The sequence below is a fragment of the Hippichthys cyanospilos genome, chromosome 10 (assembly GCF_059441005.1).
Source record: "Hippichthys cyanospilos isolate Australia breed blue-spotted pipefish chromosome 10, RoL_Hcya_1.0, whole genome shotgun sequence".
NCBI classification, from domain to species: Eukaryota; Metazoa; Chordata; class Actinopteri; order Syngnathiformes; family Syngnathidae; genus Hippichthys; species Hippichthys cyanospilos.
In genome coordinates, this window is record NC_142378.1 from 12953782 (window position 1) to 12967485 (window position 13704).

The 13704-nt window shown below is 38.7% G+C and overlaps 1 protein-coding gene across 1 annotated transcript; it reads left to right on the plus strand.

The window, feature by feature from the left end:
- The first annotated feature begins 735 nt into the window (after positions 1-735).
- c10h1orf53 (chromosome 10 C1orf53 homolog) lies at positions 736-13666 on the plus strand. Its single transcript, XM_088425476.1, has 4 exons — positions 736-1150; positions 4141-4242; positions 5607-5693; positions 10090-13666. Exons 1-3 carry the CDS (start codon positions 977-979, stop codon positions 5676-5678), a joined length of 348 nt encoding a protein of 115 aa, XP_088281602.1. The 5' UTR covers positions 736-976; the 3' UTR covers positions 5679-5693; positions 10090-13666.
- Positions 13667-13704: the final 38 nt, after the last annotated feature.

A 13704-nucleotide genomic window follows, 5' to 3' on the forward strand; every position in this document is an offset into this window, starting at 1 on the left:
AATGCGCTCCATAATAGCTTTAAACCCTGCTGAAAATACATATGATCATAGCCATTGCATGGTAGGCTGACAAGTGTGTCTCATGCACTTGCACTGAAACGGGATAGTGTGAGGGAAACCTAAATAAATATTGTAAACATAACATGTAAAGTATCGATACTAACTATTTGGTATCGTCTCGATATCGACTTTAATGCCGATCCTATTGATACTTGGATCGATCTGCACAGCACTATTGTCACCCTGAGACAGGTAGTCACAGTCTACTTTCCTGTTGCTGCAAATTCCCAACCCACTCTTAGAGGAGTAAAAACAAAAACAAAAAAACAATACAAGACATGCCTTAATTGATAGCTTCTGACAATATATTGTCTGGAATTTTGCCCAAACTCAGCTAAAGTACACCAAAGAAGATAAGCAGTGAAGAAAATGGATGAATCTCAGTTTTAGCCTTCCTGTATGGAGTTTTCTATTCAAACTTGTTTTTTCACTTCAAGCATATGCGTATTTGTGTAATCGAAGTCACTTGGAGAGGCACTTCAGAAAATGGATGGATGAATGGATGTTTGCAGTAATTTATATGTAATATATGTTTATCTAACGTTTATCTTTATCAGTCACCCGTTTTACAACACAATAGTGACTGCTTTTAATTGTATTGCCAGAAGCCTGAGGGGGTGCTGTGAACGAATGGTCACGTGCTTGTGACGCGTTTTCCAAACAGGAAGTGGCTGGCAATGAGCGCCTCACCAGAAGGTGAAGTAAAAGACAAATCGTGTCGACAAAATTTAAGAAGTTGGAAAAGCGAGATTTGAGATAGTCTTAGATTGTCAGTAGTTTAGATTTTAAAGTCACGTTATGTTGATCATAGCCGCGTATTAAATGTCTGACAATGCATTGCCAACGTTCTAAAAGTAGATTGTTGCTCAGCACTTAGACTGTCTTTCACGTCCAGTTTAAAGAACTTGTAACAATAATGGCAAGCTATAAACTGCATGTGGACGGCTCGAGACGACTGCGAAGCCATGAAGTCTGCGGCGAGGCAGAACTTAAAAACACATCGGAAAACAAAATCGAGACCCAACAAGCGAGAAGTGAACTGACAGAAGAGGAGCAGCTCATTCATAAAATCCATACAGATGCGTGTCAGGTAATAGCATCAGTGAACGCGGACATCTTGTGTGTACATTTATTTTGCACATTATGGAATTGATATACATGTGCTTTTAACAACAAACTGCTTTGGGAAACTACCAGTGAAATTTTTTTGTGCACATTTGTTTCCTGATGTAAACAATATACAGTGTTACCTCGTTTATCGCGGTTCGTCGGTATCGAAAAAACATGACGCACCAAGGCTGCGAAAGTTAAAGCGCGAAGTAGCGAGGGAACACTGTCTCTAAAAAAGAAGGACATTTTACCTTCTTAATGCCAATTGAAACGTGTGTGACTATCACGTCTATTGCAAATATTATTGTACAGAAGCAGTTCTCTATCCCTCCAAAGTCACATATTACTTGTAGGCTGTTGAAACTTGTATGACCTCAAGCAAGAAAGTTTGGAATCTTAAAAATGAACTCTCAAGTAGGAATCCTCCCTCAATCCAATATGTCTTTCACACGTCATTTTATTGTTTGAAATACTGTTTTTTGTTTTGACAGGTGTTGATTTGTTCTTTTTGCAGATCGTTTTTTTTTTTTTATTCTACAATACCATGAATACAACAATACAAAAAAAATGTAAACCAAGATCTTACTAAATCTAGACTTCTCCAAATCAAAACTCATAAAGTGTAAATGAAAATGCATTTGTTCTAAAGATATGAGCCTGCATACAAACATCCTTGCTACCTGCAAATGTAAATGATGAAGTAAAGATGACATGCTTGATTGCTCCTTTGGTCTGGTGGCTGAATGACTTTTTCAGTAGCTAGCTAACTGCGAGCTAATCAACTGTTGTTTTCCACTTTATCAGGTATAACCTCTTAGAATTTTTAAGATTTTAAAGTTTTTATGTTTGAATTTTAACATTTTTAAGTTTCACTGACTAATAAAGAGGAAAACAACAGTTGATTTTAAACTACAGTCTGAACAAATTTCGTTCAAGTAAAGGACTACCAGCTCATGTTTCGGTGAGTCCACTTCAAACTGTCCGCATTTTCATGCTTTCCATTTCATCACTACGGTGCTATTTGTTCAAATAATTAAACGGGTTTGTTGTCCTTGTTTTTGACGACATGCAGTATCTTGCACAACAGCTTGATTTTCTTCATGTCCATGTCTCTTGTCAAATTAGCTTTATCTTCAAAAGATGACACCAAGTCATCGTGGCATGAGCTGCAAATTTAGCTGCAGGTTTGGTTGTTTTTATTGTTCTTATAATGTTCTGTTTACTGCTTCTTTTTTCATGCACTGGCATATTTTGTTTATTTCAACTTGAAAACCAAGTTACAAAGAGAAGGTGGTCTGTGATTGCAGTTATGGTACTCACGCACATTTCTGCTGTGTATGATTGAGTAAATATGCTCACTTCTTGCAGCATCACATAATATTTTTACTAATAATATTGCTTCTCAGAAGATAATCGTTTTAGTGTGGGTGGTAGCAGATTGCTGTATATGTTTTGCAATTCGTATGTGTGCATGTGTGTGTCTATGTGCTGGTCTCCTTGTCCATTCAAGTCCCAAATAAGACGCGGCCTGGTAACTATCTGCGAGCGGGTAAAGTTTGATTCTCTGTTATTTCTTAATAAGAAAACTATAAGTCTGAATTAATCAGAAGTTGAACAATGTCCAAAGGATTTCTGTTTTAACCTTGGAAGTTGTACTGCGTACCCTGTAGATAACAAACATTTTTAATGTAATTTCATCAGAAAAAGTACTAAAGTGATTAATTACTTAGGTGACTAAGTACTAGATTACTTAGGTACGAAAGTACTGAAGTAATAAATTACTGATGTAATTAATTAATTGCTTAGCTAACTTCAATACCAGAGTAATTAATGTAGGTACCAAAGTACTGAATAATCAATTACGTTAGGGTTATTAATTGCTTCTTTTAGGTATTAAATTATTGAACGTGATGAATTATTTTAGAAATTAAATTACTGTACTAAAGTCATCTACGACTTTAGCAGTAAGTACTGGCACATAAAGCAATCAATTACGTTAATACTTGATTCTCAAAGGTAATCAATTACCATTAAGGCACTCCGAAAATAATCAATTACTCTAGTGAGTTTAATACTAAAGTATTCTATTTCTTTCATTTTTAATTCATTTAAAATGTGTCTTTGGGTTTGAATGAGTTAAGCACAAGCTAGTACAAGGTGGTGGTATTTTTGTATTTTTTGTCAAATGCTTCATCTTCACCAGATCGTCTCTACTTCTCCATCACGCAGAGCCAGTGAGGCGTGCAGCGGTGAAAGCCGTGCATAGGTGCATCTGCATACCCCCCGGCCTCTCTGTTGTAAATATTGTGCTCTTGAGAGTGCAGTGAAGTTGAGGCAAGTTGGTCAAGACTTGAGGAGGGTGTGAGGACCTGGGTGGGAAAAAGCACAATGCAGAGGGGGCCCAGCCATGCCAGCTTCACTATGTGGTCGTGCAATGCCATGTGAAATGACAGGCTGTGTCACCAAAAGGCCCGGGGCTTTTTTGTCTTTGTGGCCTGTCAAAGCTCACCAACTAGTGGGCGCTCAGTTTGAAACAGACTGAGAGGTGACATTTTCGAAACTTCCTGAGGGATGGCAGAGGAGTTCGGTGTTTTTCACCCGCAGAAGGTGGTTGCATCTATGAACAGCTGGTGCTTGTGGCTGAAATATATTCTTCCCGCTTAACTGAAGTAGATTAAACTCATGTAAATATGAATACTACTAATACCGATGAAAAACACACGTGCGACCTGCCAATTAATTTGTAGTATCATACAAGATGCTGTGTTTTACATCTCTTTCAATGACATGGGGTCACCCAGCACCCACCTCTCTTCAACCCTAAAACAATCTGTTTATAGAATATATATGTATATTTATGTTAATTTCAGATGTAGTAAACATATGCATTGTGTTTGCCTGTATGAATGGAACATATGTAAATGTACATGTTGTGTCATGCACTCATTAAAAAAACTTCATTATGTTCAGGCAAAGAAGCAGGTGTATGTCGACCCTTCAAGTGGGTACAAGGTGTTCACAGAGTATGCTCACCTTCAACGAGGGAAGTGCTGTGGCAGTGCCTGCAGACATGTAAGCTCCTTTGTGTCCTACTTTGTGTTGTCTTAGTCATTTCGGGTATTATTCCATTAGTTTCAAAATGAACATAATTATCTTTTAATCTTGTTCTACAAATACAGTACATTGCACAAGTCCAGAGTCACTACTGGATTTGTTGTTTGTTCAGTATTGTTTTGCCATGTGTGCCATAATGAGTCACATTCTACTTACTATTCAGTAAGTACAATTCTACTTACTATTCAGTAAATAGAATGTCACTCATTGGAACATAAACACTCAGCTGTGACCAGAAACAGAAAAAATGAGTTTTTCTTATACATCTGTTCATAAGTCATCAAGCATATTAGGCTACTTCCTGGTTCATGGGCCAAAAAAAATAGTGGTTCAATATGTGTTTTATGTAGAATGGGCAAATGGGTTTAAAAATATATCCATCCATTCATTCATCCATCCATAACCACTTATCTTCACGAGGATTGTGTTGCTGGAACTATCCCAGCTGTTATTGGGCAATGGGCAGGGTACATCCTGAACAGATTGCCAACCTATGCTTTTTCTGAACACTTGTAAATCTCATTTAGTATGGTGAGTTTATTTAAAAAAAAAAATGTGTGTGTGTGTGTGTGTGTGTGAGTGTGTGTGTGTGTGTATATATATATATATATATATATATATATATATATATATATATATATATATATATATATATGTATATATATACGTATATATACGTATATATATATATATATATATATACGTATATATACGTATATATATATATATACGTATATATACGTATATATACATATATATATATATATATATATATATACGTATATATACGTATATATACATATACGTATATATATATATATATATATATGTATATATACGTATATATACGTATATATATATATATATATATATATATATATATATATATATATATATATATATATATATATATATATATATATATATATATATGACATCATAGCACAGATCCTTTAAAATCCATCAGGATTAAAAAAAAATATGAAAACTTAATTAGCCGTAAAGTATGAATTATTCCCCTTTGAAAGAATAATCTGTGTTGTAAATTAGACCTCTGGTTTGATTATTAATATTACTGCATGATGGTTTTAGCCTCAATGTGAGCATTGTTCTCTTCTGTCCCAATGAGTCTTAGTGAGTCCACAATCCTCTCCTCTCCTGCCCTGTTAAATCCCATCCAGTCTTCCCAGCCCTGCTGTTCTTGTACTTTTGTCCTCTGTTCTTTTTTTTTTGTTGGTTTTTGCCTCACCCCCTGTATGACTGAAGTTGCTCTCCACATGCAGCTGTTTAACACCGTTTCATTATTTCATTCTCTCCTGCAGTGTCCATATGGCCAAGTCAACGTGAAGGAGCCTGGAATGAAGAAAATGTTTAATACCGTATTTTATGTATAGACCCAAAGTGCCTAGGTAAGTAACAGGTATGTAAGATCCGGTGCCTCGTTTTGAACCATTTTTAGCAGAATACTGAATGATGAAATTTGAGTGGTGACTGTGCAATAGCTACTATACGTCACAACTATTCTTCATTATTCTAATTTTTTTTATGAGATTGTTGTGTTGGAGCGTGTAAAAAATACAGTTTCATGGTATCTATGTTGTGAAGCTTGTCTTGAATGTCCATTGGAATGCAGCAGGTTTCATTTCTCATTCCTTTTTATGAGAACTTAATTTCTGGTGGTATTTCTCTTCTCTGATGTATTAACAAGGGTTGTGGGAGTATAGGGATGAAAACTGAAAGTGCATTTTAGATGTTTGCCCTCAAGATAAAGGGCATATAAGAGAAGATAACAGTCGGATGTCAGATAACATCTTGTGCTCTTTTGCTTTGCATCTCTTATTATTTATTTTCTCCCAAATGTACCAGCGCATGAATATTAGCATCGTTCGCACTTCGCATCGGCTCGACTAAACCCGCTACCTTTGACTGAAACGCGGCGTTGTTAAAAATAGACAAGGGCCAAGGGTCAGCCCTCTCACTTGGCTGCGCTGCTTTTCCACCACTTGATGGAATCAGGCTGTTAACAAACACGGCGCGGACATCAACAGCGGCCCCACTGGACTTGCAGCCTCCTGGCAACACTTGGCTAAAGCGCACTTCCCTGCGGCTGCTCTCCAGAGCGGCAGCCTAATGAACTCCGGGGCCCTCCTTTCCCACTACCGCAATAGATCAACTCGTGTTCAAGAGCATGCATATGGGCTTATAAGAGCAGAACACCCTGTGGCTCCTAATGGGCTAATATAGAATCAAGAGTGCGCTAAACACTGCACTTTGCAGCCCACTGTTATAGCAGAGTGAGGTAAGGCCAAGAGCTGGCTCTGCACCACTCGCAGATGTGTTGCGGAAAGATGTGAGGTTTGACTCGTTAGTGCATGTGGGAAGACAGCGCGATGCCTTCAGGCCCCGAGCATGTCACACACGCTGGCCCGCCTCTGCCTGATTGGGCAAACGGAGGCATGTGAGAGGATGTGTCTGCCGCCAAATTCTGTCTGTGCCGACAACAGGCGCGGCCACTATCCTCCTCGGCAGGTGGGTCCTAAAGGCAAGCGCTTGCTGATGGCAACGCGGGCCTGCGAACAGCTACAAGGAGATTTATGATCCCAACAGTGCTGGGGAGGACAGGCTCTTGGGGACGTGTCGTCAGGCGGCATGAGAAGTGAATTTATATTGTGTTATTGTAAACTTAGGCAGCCAGGCGTGCGGCGGCAACATTCTACAGTGGGATGGCGAAGGTGTCACACCCATCAAGTAGGTTACCTGGGCCCGCTTGCCTGCCGCCCCCCTCCGCCTTTTGCCTGGGGACTTTCCTGTCGCTTCAAGTAGATGCATTGCCACTCAGGGCCTTGTCGGTCCTGCAGCCCGGACCTTGAAATAGGCCAACTTGAGTGTGTGCCTCATCCCTCTGTATTTTCACAGTCTATTGATGGCACAGTTTGGAAGGTTGTACTTTCTCATTCTGTTTTAGAGACACAAATACAGTAAAGTCACTCAGCCTGGTTGAAGTCATCCTATTCATGCTGATTCCTTTAACATTGGTAGAAAAACATTCCATTTTGGCGTTTCAGACTAACAGATGAATTGTGATTGTGTTAATTGTGTAATTATGATCATAGTCTAAAGTGTCATTTGTTTTTAAACCACATTAATCAAATTTTTAATGTCTAAATTTATGCCGTAGATCTGTTTTTATGCATTGGGCTTCTTGGACTTGTGTTTGAAATAATCTGATAGACTCTCGTGGGTTTGAGGGAAAATGGAAGCGCATGCAAAAATTGTCGTTTCAATGATAGGTTTAAAATAAATGCCCTGATGGCACCTTTTATAAAGGTATAGTGATGTGCATACTTTTTAAGAAGTAACTTGTTTGCCACTGAGGTTTAGCCTACTACATAAATGCAAAGCACCCAGCTGCGCCTGCAGCTGCAGATGATGATAGCAACTAAGACAGTTAAAGTCTGTTTGAGAAAATATATGACTGACATCACTTGATGTACATCAGTCTCTTCATCTTCCACAATAACACAATGCATTTGAATTAAAAGAATTTCTGGGTGAATGTTTTTCTCTGAAATTTTATTTGAGATTAAATCCTCATTCTTTTAAATGCTTGACAGCATCAGATCCATTGTCTCCTTCATATTTTAAATATTGTCTTTATATTTTCATCCGCACGAGTGAGCAAATATACTGTACCACTCAAAAGTTGGGAAACACCTTTTTCTTGAGTATATTTTTCTTTTTAAGTTTTCAGCCGTCAGCACAATGGAAAAATATTGATTGAATTATTTGTTAAATAAAACAAATGTTCCTATTTTTGCCCAGATAAAAGCTTTGTACATCTTGGTATTTTCTCAGCTATATTGTGTGAATGGTGCTTTTTGACAAGGAACCACTTTCAGTTCACTACTGTGCAATAATTTAAAGCAACACTTAAGAACTTTCAGATTTTGTTGATAGTAGCTCCAATTGGACAAAAGCTGTAGTGTTCTGGGTAATAGAAGTCTACATTTCCTGTGAGGACGAGGGCTTAGTGTCGCAAAAGTATGGGCTCCGCTCGCCTGCATTTGGACTGAAATATATTTCTGTTTCTGGTGTGTGTATGTGTGTTTTTGTGTGTGAAGAATAGCGATGTGGTAATGAATCTAAGTGTGTCTGAACAATATCATATTGTTTAGTTTGTTGAGTGGCTGATCGTGACATTGTGGAACTGCGAACTATCAAGCTGATTGCTTTTTATTGCAACCATGCAAATTTCTGATAGCGAGCATTTGCATTAGCATTTTATTTTGATTAGCTCATTTATTGCTATTCTTGTCCACCTGGAACAGAAATAGATAGCCTCCCTTTTTTTTGTCTCATCAGACTACTGTCTTCAGTAAAAGGGGGAAATGGTGTATATGTCATACATATGGCAGTCAGGACATTTGTAGATTTTTGTGTGGCAGGGTTCCTGCTAGCCACCTTCCTCAAAGTTGCTTAGTTCCAGTAAAAGTGATATAGATCCCCTCAAACTGTGACAAATGTACCATTCAATTAGTTGTAAGTCGATGTTTCGTTTTGTTTCTTTTCAGTTCCTTTCATTTTGTGAGTTCCGCGAAACATTTTTGGATGTGTGCAGCATATAACAAGAAACATTTTCCTGCACTTGTGTGGAGATCTGGATTTAGGTCGGAAATGGGTGCTGGATTTTATTTTTCACCCCCTTGTCACTTTTTTCATCAGTGTATGACTTTCTTGATGCAACAAAGTGCAAATGCCATTCTCCTGTTTGTCCATACAATGCAATTGTTTATGAAAAAAAGAGTAGTATTGAATAATGTATGGATTTGCATATTTTGGACATTTTTTCATAAAGTAACTGATTGTATCTTTTGATAAAACAATCCCTGTCTTTCTTTATTTTTTTAAGAACTAAACCATAAATTTTACTGACAAAATTTTGGCATGTAGAAGGTTATGTATGGAAGTATACATTCTGTGAAATCACTTACTAAAGGGATATTCAACTTATTTAGCCATTTTCAGGAGCAAAAAGTATTTTTTTTATAATAATTTCTATAACAATTTTATAACTGATTTTCATGAACAAATATTATCTTTAAAAATGGATTTTGCACTTGCTGTCAAGTGAAAATGACATCACTTGTACTTAAGGTTCTGGAAACAGCCAATCACGGCATCGCTTGCAACCATCACATGACCAAAACCAGAAAACAGCTGAGCTATGATTGGTCGTTACTTGAGCCTTGAACGTATATGATGTAATTTCCAGTCAACTTCAAGCGGGAAATGTGCTTTTAAAAGTATTAGAGTTGTTATCAATTTAACTATACTCAAAATATTAACATTTTACTGCTGAAAATATTATTTAAGTTTAGTTTATCTTTAGGTCTGGTTTCTTGTATATCCTTCTACTTTGAAACAATACCTTGGAATACACGTTCGACTCATTCAATGCCAATGACAGCTATAGGCGTCAAAAAATAAATTTTACCGGGCTGGCCCTGAATCAGTTAATTCAATTACTGCCACGCAGCTATTAATGTAGGCCAAAAAGTATTTTACCTGGGCTGGCAGTTGATATGCTTGGCCCAAAATATCAACAGAGTATATCGAATTTAATTTCAAGTCCAGTATAGTTCCGTTTTTGAGTGGCAATCCTTTGTTTGGTCCTGAAATTACAGCAGCCAGCCGGACAGGAGGTGTTTCTTTCAGGCGTTTGGACTGAACATCTCTTGACCTTCAGCTAAAGCATATGCTGCACGAGAGGAGTGTGGCAGCAAATAACCGTGTGCCTTTCTGCAGGACGATGGCACTAGCCGCAGAGGAAAAGAGAGCTGTCCAGTTTGTAACTGTGACCAGACGTGCTCCAGTCACAACCAGTTGACAGGCCGAGCAGCTCCCTCCTGCCTCATGTGTCCCCGCGCCCCTACATCCATCTCAAGCAGGCACGGCAGCCCCGCGGCCACCGGCTTCGACCACCGTCACTTACAGCATCTCCATCACTGATGGCCAGACTGGCCACATACTGACGTGATGGCGGGGGGGGGGATGTAAGTGTCATTCTTCTGATTGCTGAAAGGAACATCAGTCCCAGTGACTGGCTTGGCCCTGCCGTATTTGTTGGAATGCGTGCATGTGTGGAAGAGTTGATATTCAAGCAGCATTTGAGCAGCCTCTCCATCAACGTCTGGTCTACAAAGACGATGTCAGCTCGCCTCAGGGTAGCATCCTGCACACTGGTCATATGCACAACCGGATCCCTGTGGTAGGATTAGCGATAAAAACACACACATGGCCACCGTGTGACAGTCAGGGTGCCAGATTCCTTCGGACAGACGTGGCTGCAAATAGCACAGAGGGGCAGTTTCTCCCCTGGACCACAACTGGTGCACACACTGATGCCAGACCAAGCAACGGCGGCCAGATGAGCCCAGATAAAAGGAGAGTCCGGGGCGCTCACTGGCACCTCGATGAGGTACTGACTTTGGCAGGTTTATTTCTGCCTAACCGCATGCGTGGGCAGACAAGCTCAGTGTGCAAGGACTTAGGGACCGAGAGGTCGGAGGCCCATCAAGGGCAGCCCCCCTCCCTCTATACAGTATAGAAAGTGCTGGAGAGATTGGATTTTGTGTCCTGAGCACTTGCTACATGTTCTCCAGCACAGCTAAGGACAGCTATTAACTTAATTATTTAATAATTTGTCCCCCACAAAAATAATCAACATTAACTGTCAGCCCTGTTCTCAAAAAGAAATAATTATAAATACTTGTCCACAGAAAAATATTCAACTCAGTGTACTCTTTTGGGATCATTGTAGAAATGTGTTCACATAAATAAATCATTAACCGGACAGGTAACGAGAGGTGGCACGTGACAAGTTAGGTCCAACCGTTCCAGTATGGGGGAGAATCTTGAGTTTTTACAATAATGAAATTGGATTTCCTGAAACAATTCAATATTTGTAGTTAAATGATGTTTGCATGTTTGTTTGTTTTATTTAAAATCTTGAGCACGCCTTGAGTTCCTTCAAGTACCCCCATTTGAGAACCACTGATCTAAATAACCCAACCACCGCTCACCAGAATTGGCTAGTGATTAAATTCGTATAAGAAGATTCTGATAAGAATGAATTCCATATTTCATATCCAGAAAACGTGTTTTCTCCCAGTTGTTATTTTTGAAAATCTGTTCACCCTACTCATTCTTCTCAAATGTATTCTGAAAGCAGGAGTACATAGCCTGGTTGCCAACATAACGCCACATCTAAACATCACCTAAACTAGTGTGTCTACCCTGGAAAGCTTTGCTTTTGTTATATCGCAATAAAAAACATCCATCTATCATGTTACCTTGTCCTTTCTAGTGTGGCCAGATATGAACTAATACGTGCAGCAGCCCCATGGAGAATAGCCCATACCCTGGGGACATACAGGGAGTGTGTGAAGGTAGCGGCGGGCTGTTGGAACTGTTCTGGGTGTAGTGAGGAGGGGGGGCCCTGGGTGTGCAGGCAGCAGTTGGTGTGCAGAGACCAGAGGCTCAGCCTAGCTAGTTAAGAGCTTCTTTCTCCTATCCTCCATCTGCCAGGGACTGGGGTTGAGATTTGAGCTCCAGCAGAGCAGAGCAGGGAGGAGGTCGAGGGGGGGGGCTGGAATATTCAGAAAAGAGAAAGTGGAAGAACGGGGGGAACGTGAAGGGAAAGTGAGTAATAGGAGTAAGGAAAGCTTAGAATGAATGGTAGGACATGAGATACCTGAAAAGTTGATTTGAAGCATTGTCAATCAACGCACAAAGGCTAAAATATTTGTATGTACATTTTCCAGTCGTGATAGTTATGAATTGCAATCACACAAACTTTTCTTTGCATACATAAAGGGCAGAACATTTTCATTTAAGTACATGCTTTGCACACACATTTTTGTGTGGGAAGGGCTTCACATTCACAAAAAGATCCTTACAAAAATAGAAAACCTTTGACTAGCTACACAAACTTTGTTGTACTTGAGTTTGTCAAATGCAATGAAGCATTCTGGAGAAATTCAGCGTGAATATTTTGTGGGGAAAAAATCATTTTTGGGGGATGCTTTTGTATTATACTGCCTACCTGCTCAAATAAATACTGTACCTTCAAATTGGAACAAATCATCCATTATTTCTCAACGTTCTCCTTCCATTTCGATTTCTGCTCAGGAAACCCCCTTGTTCTATTGGCTAACAGGTTTCACTTTATAATTTCCACCGATTTTTTTTTTTTTTTTTTTTTGAGGCAGGACCAAATTCAAATTCAATGTCAACATCTATCATGTTTCAAACACTGACGCTTGCCCCAAAAAAAAATCTTCTAATAAGTGGAGATGAAATAATATTGCTGAGAAAGCAGTGTGGGCAACAGAATATGTCATGTACGAGTACAATGTTATATTTGTTTTTGTTTCTACAAAACCCAACAAAGATGGCCACTAGTCACGTATACTTTCATGTGTACTAATTACTTGAAAGAGAAGTCCTGTCAATGTTTTTCTTTACAACATGTTCTGCATGCCCCCACTAGTTTAAACATGGTATTCTGATTAACATTTCGTTTGTGGAACATGGGGGGAAAAGATGGTCAAAACTACCTGTTTTATGCATCTTTAATCAATTTTGCCACTTGCTGCCAACTGGAAATTACATTAGAGTTGCTGAGGTAGTAACCACTTCTGGCTCACCTTTTTCTCACCGTGTGATGTTTGTAAGCTGACCTGTGATTGGTCTATTTGAGTACTGAGCAAGAGTGATAACATTGTCAAATAGTCAATTGTAAGTAAGAAAATGGGTGCATTTTACAGACTAAATCCATATTCCGCAAACACAATTTATTTGTACTGTATTTGTATTTTTTCGTACTTTTCGGAGAAATCTGGTAAAGTTCAGGTAAAAGAAGTATTTTCTACACATATGGGACTATTCGGGTGACTTCATTGTGTGACTCAGATAGTTTTTAATAGATTTAAGAGGAGTTTGGTTTCGTTGTTTTTTGGTTGTTTATTTGATGTCATAATTTTACTTGATGTCTATTTACGTTTACCTCTACTAAAATATGTTACTTAAACATGTTCAACAAACGTTATTATCCAGACTTTCTTGTGGGGCTACATAGAGCATAAACAATGTTGTTGTTTTTTACTTGACTTCCCCAGTAAGAACCATGTTATTCCCAGAGAAATCAATGAAAATATGTCTCGGCTTGATTTCGAAATTCAGTTGAAATCAACTCCTGGAATAGCAAATTTTATGGAGTACTATAGCAAAAGTGGATGGGCTATTTCATTAGTGTCAGCCAATAATTAATGAAGTTTATGAATGAACAGTGAATAAATAAATGTCCTTTATTCCAATATGACATCAAGTCTGCATTGTTTGTAAATATCTCCAGGATGT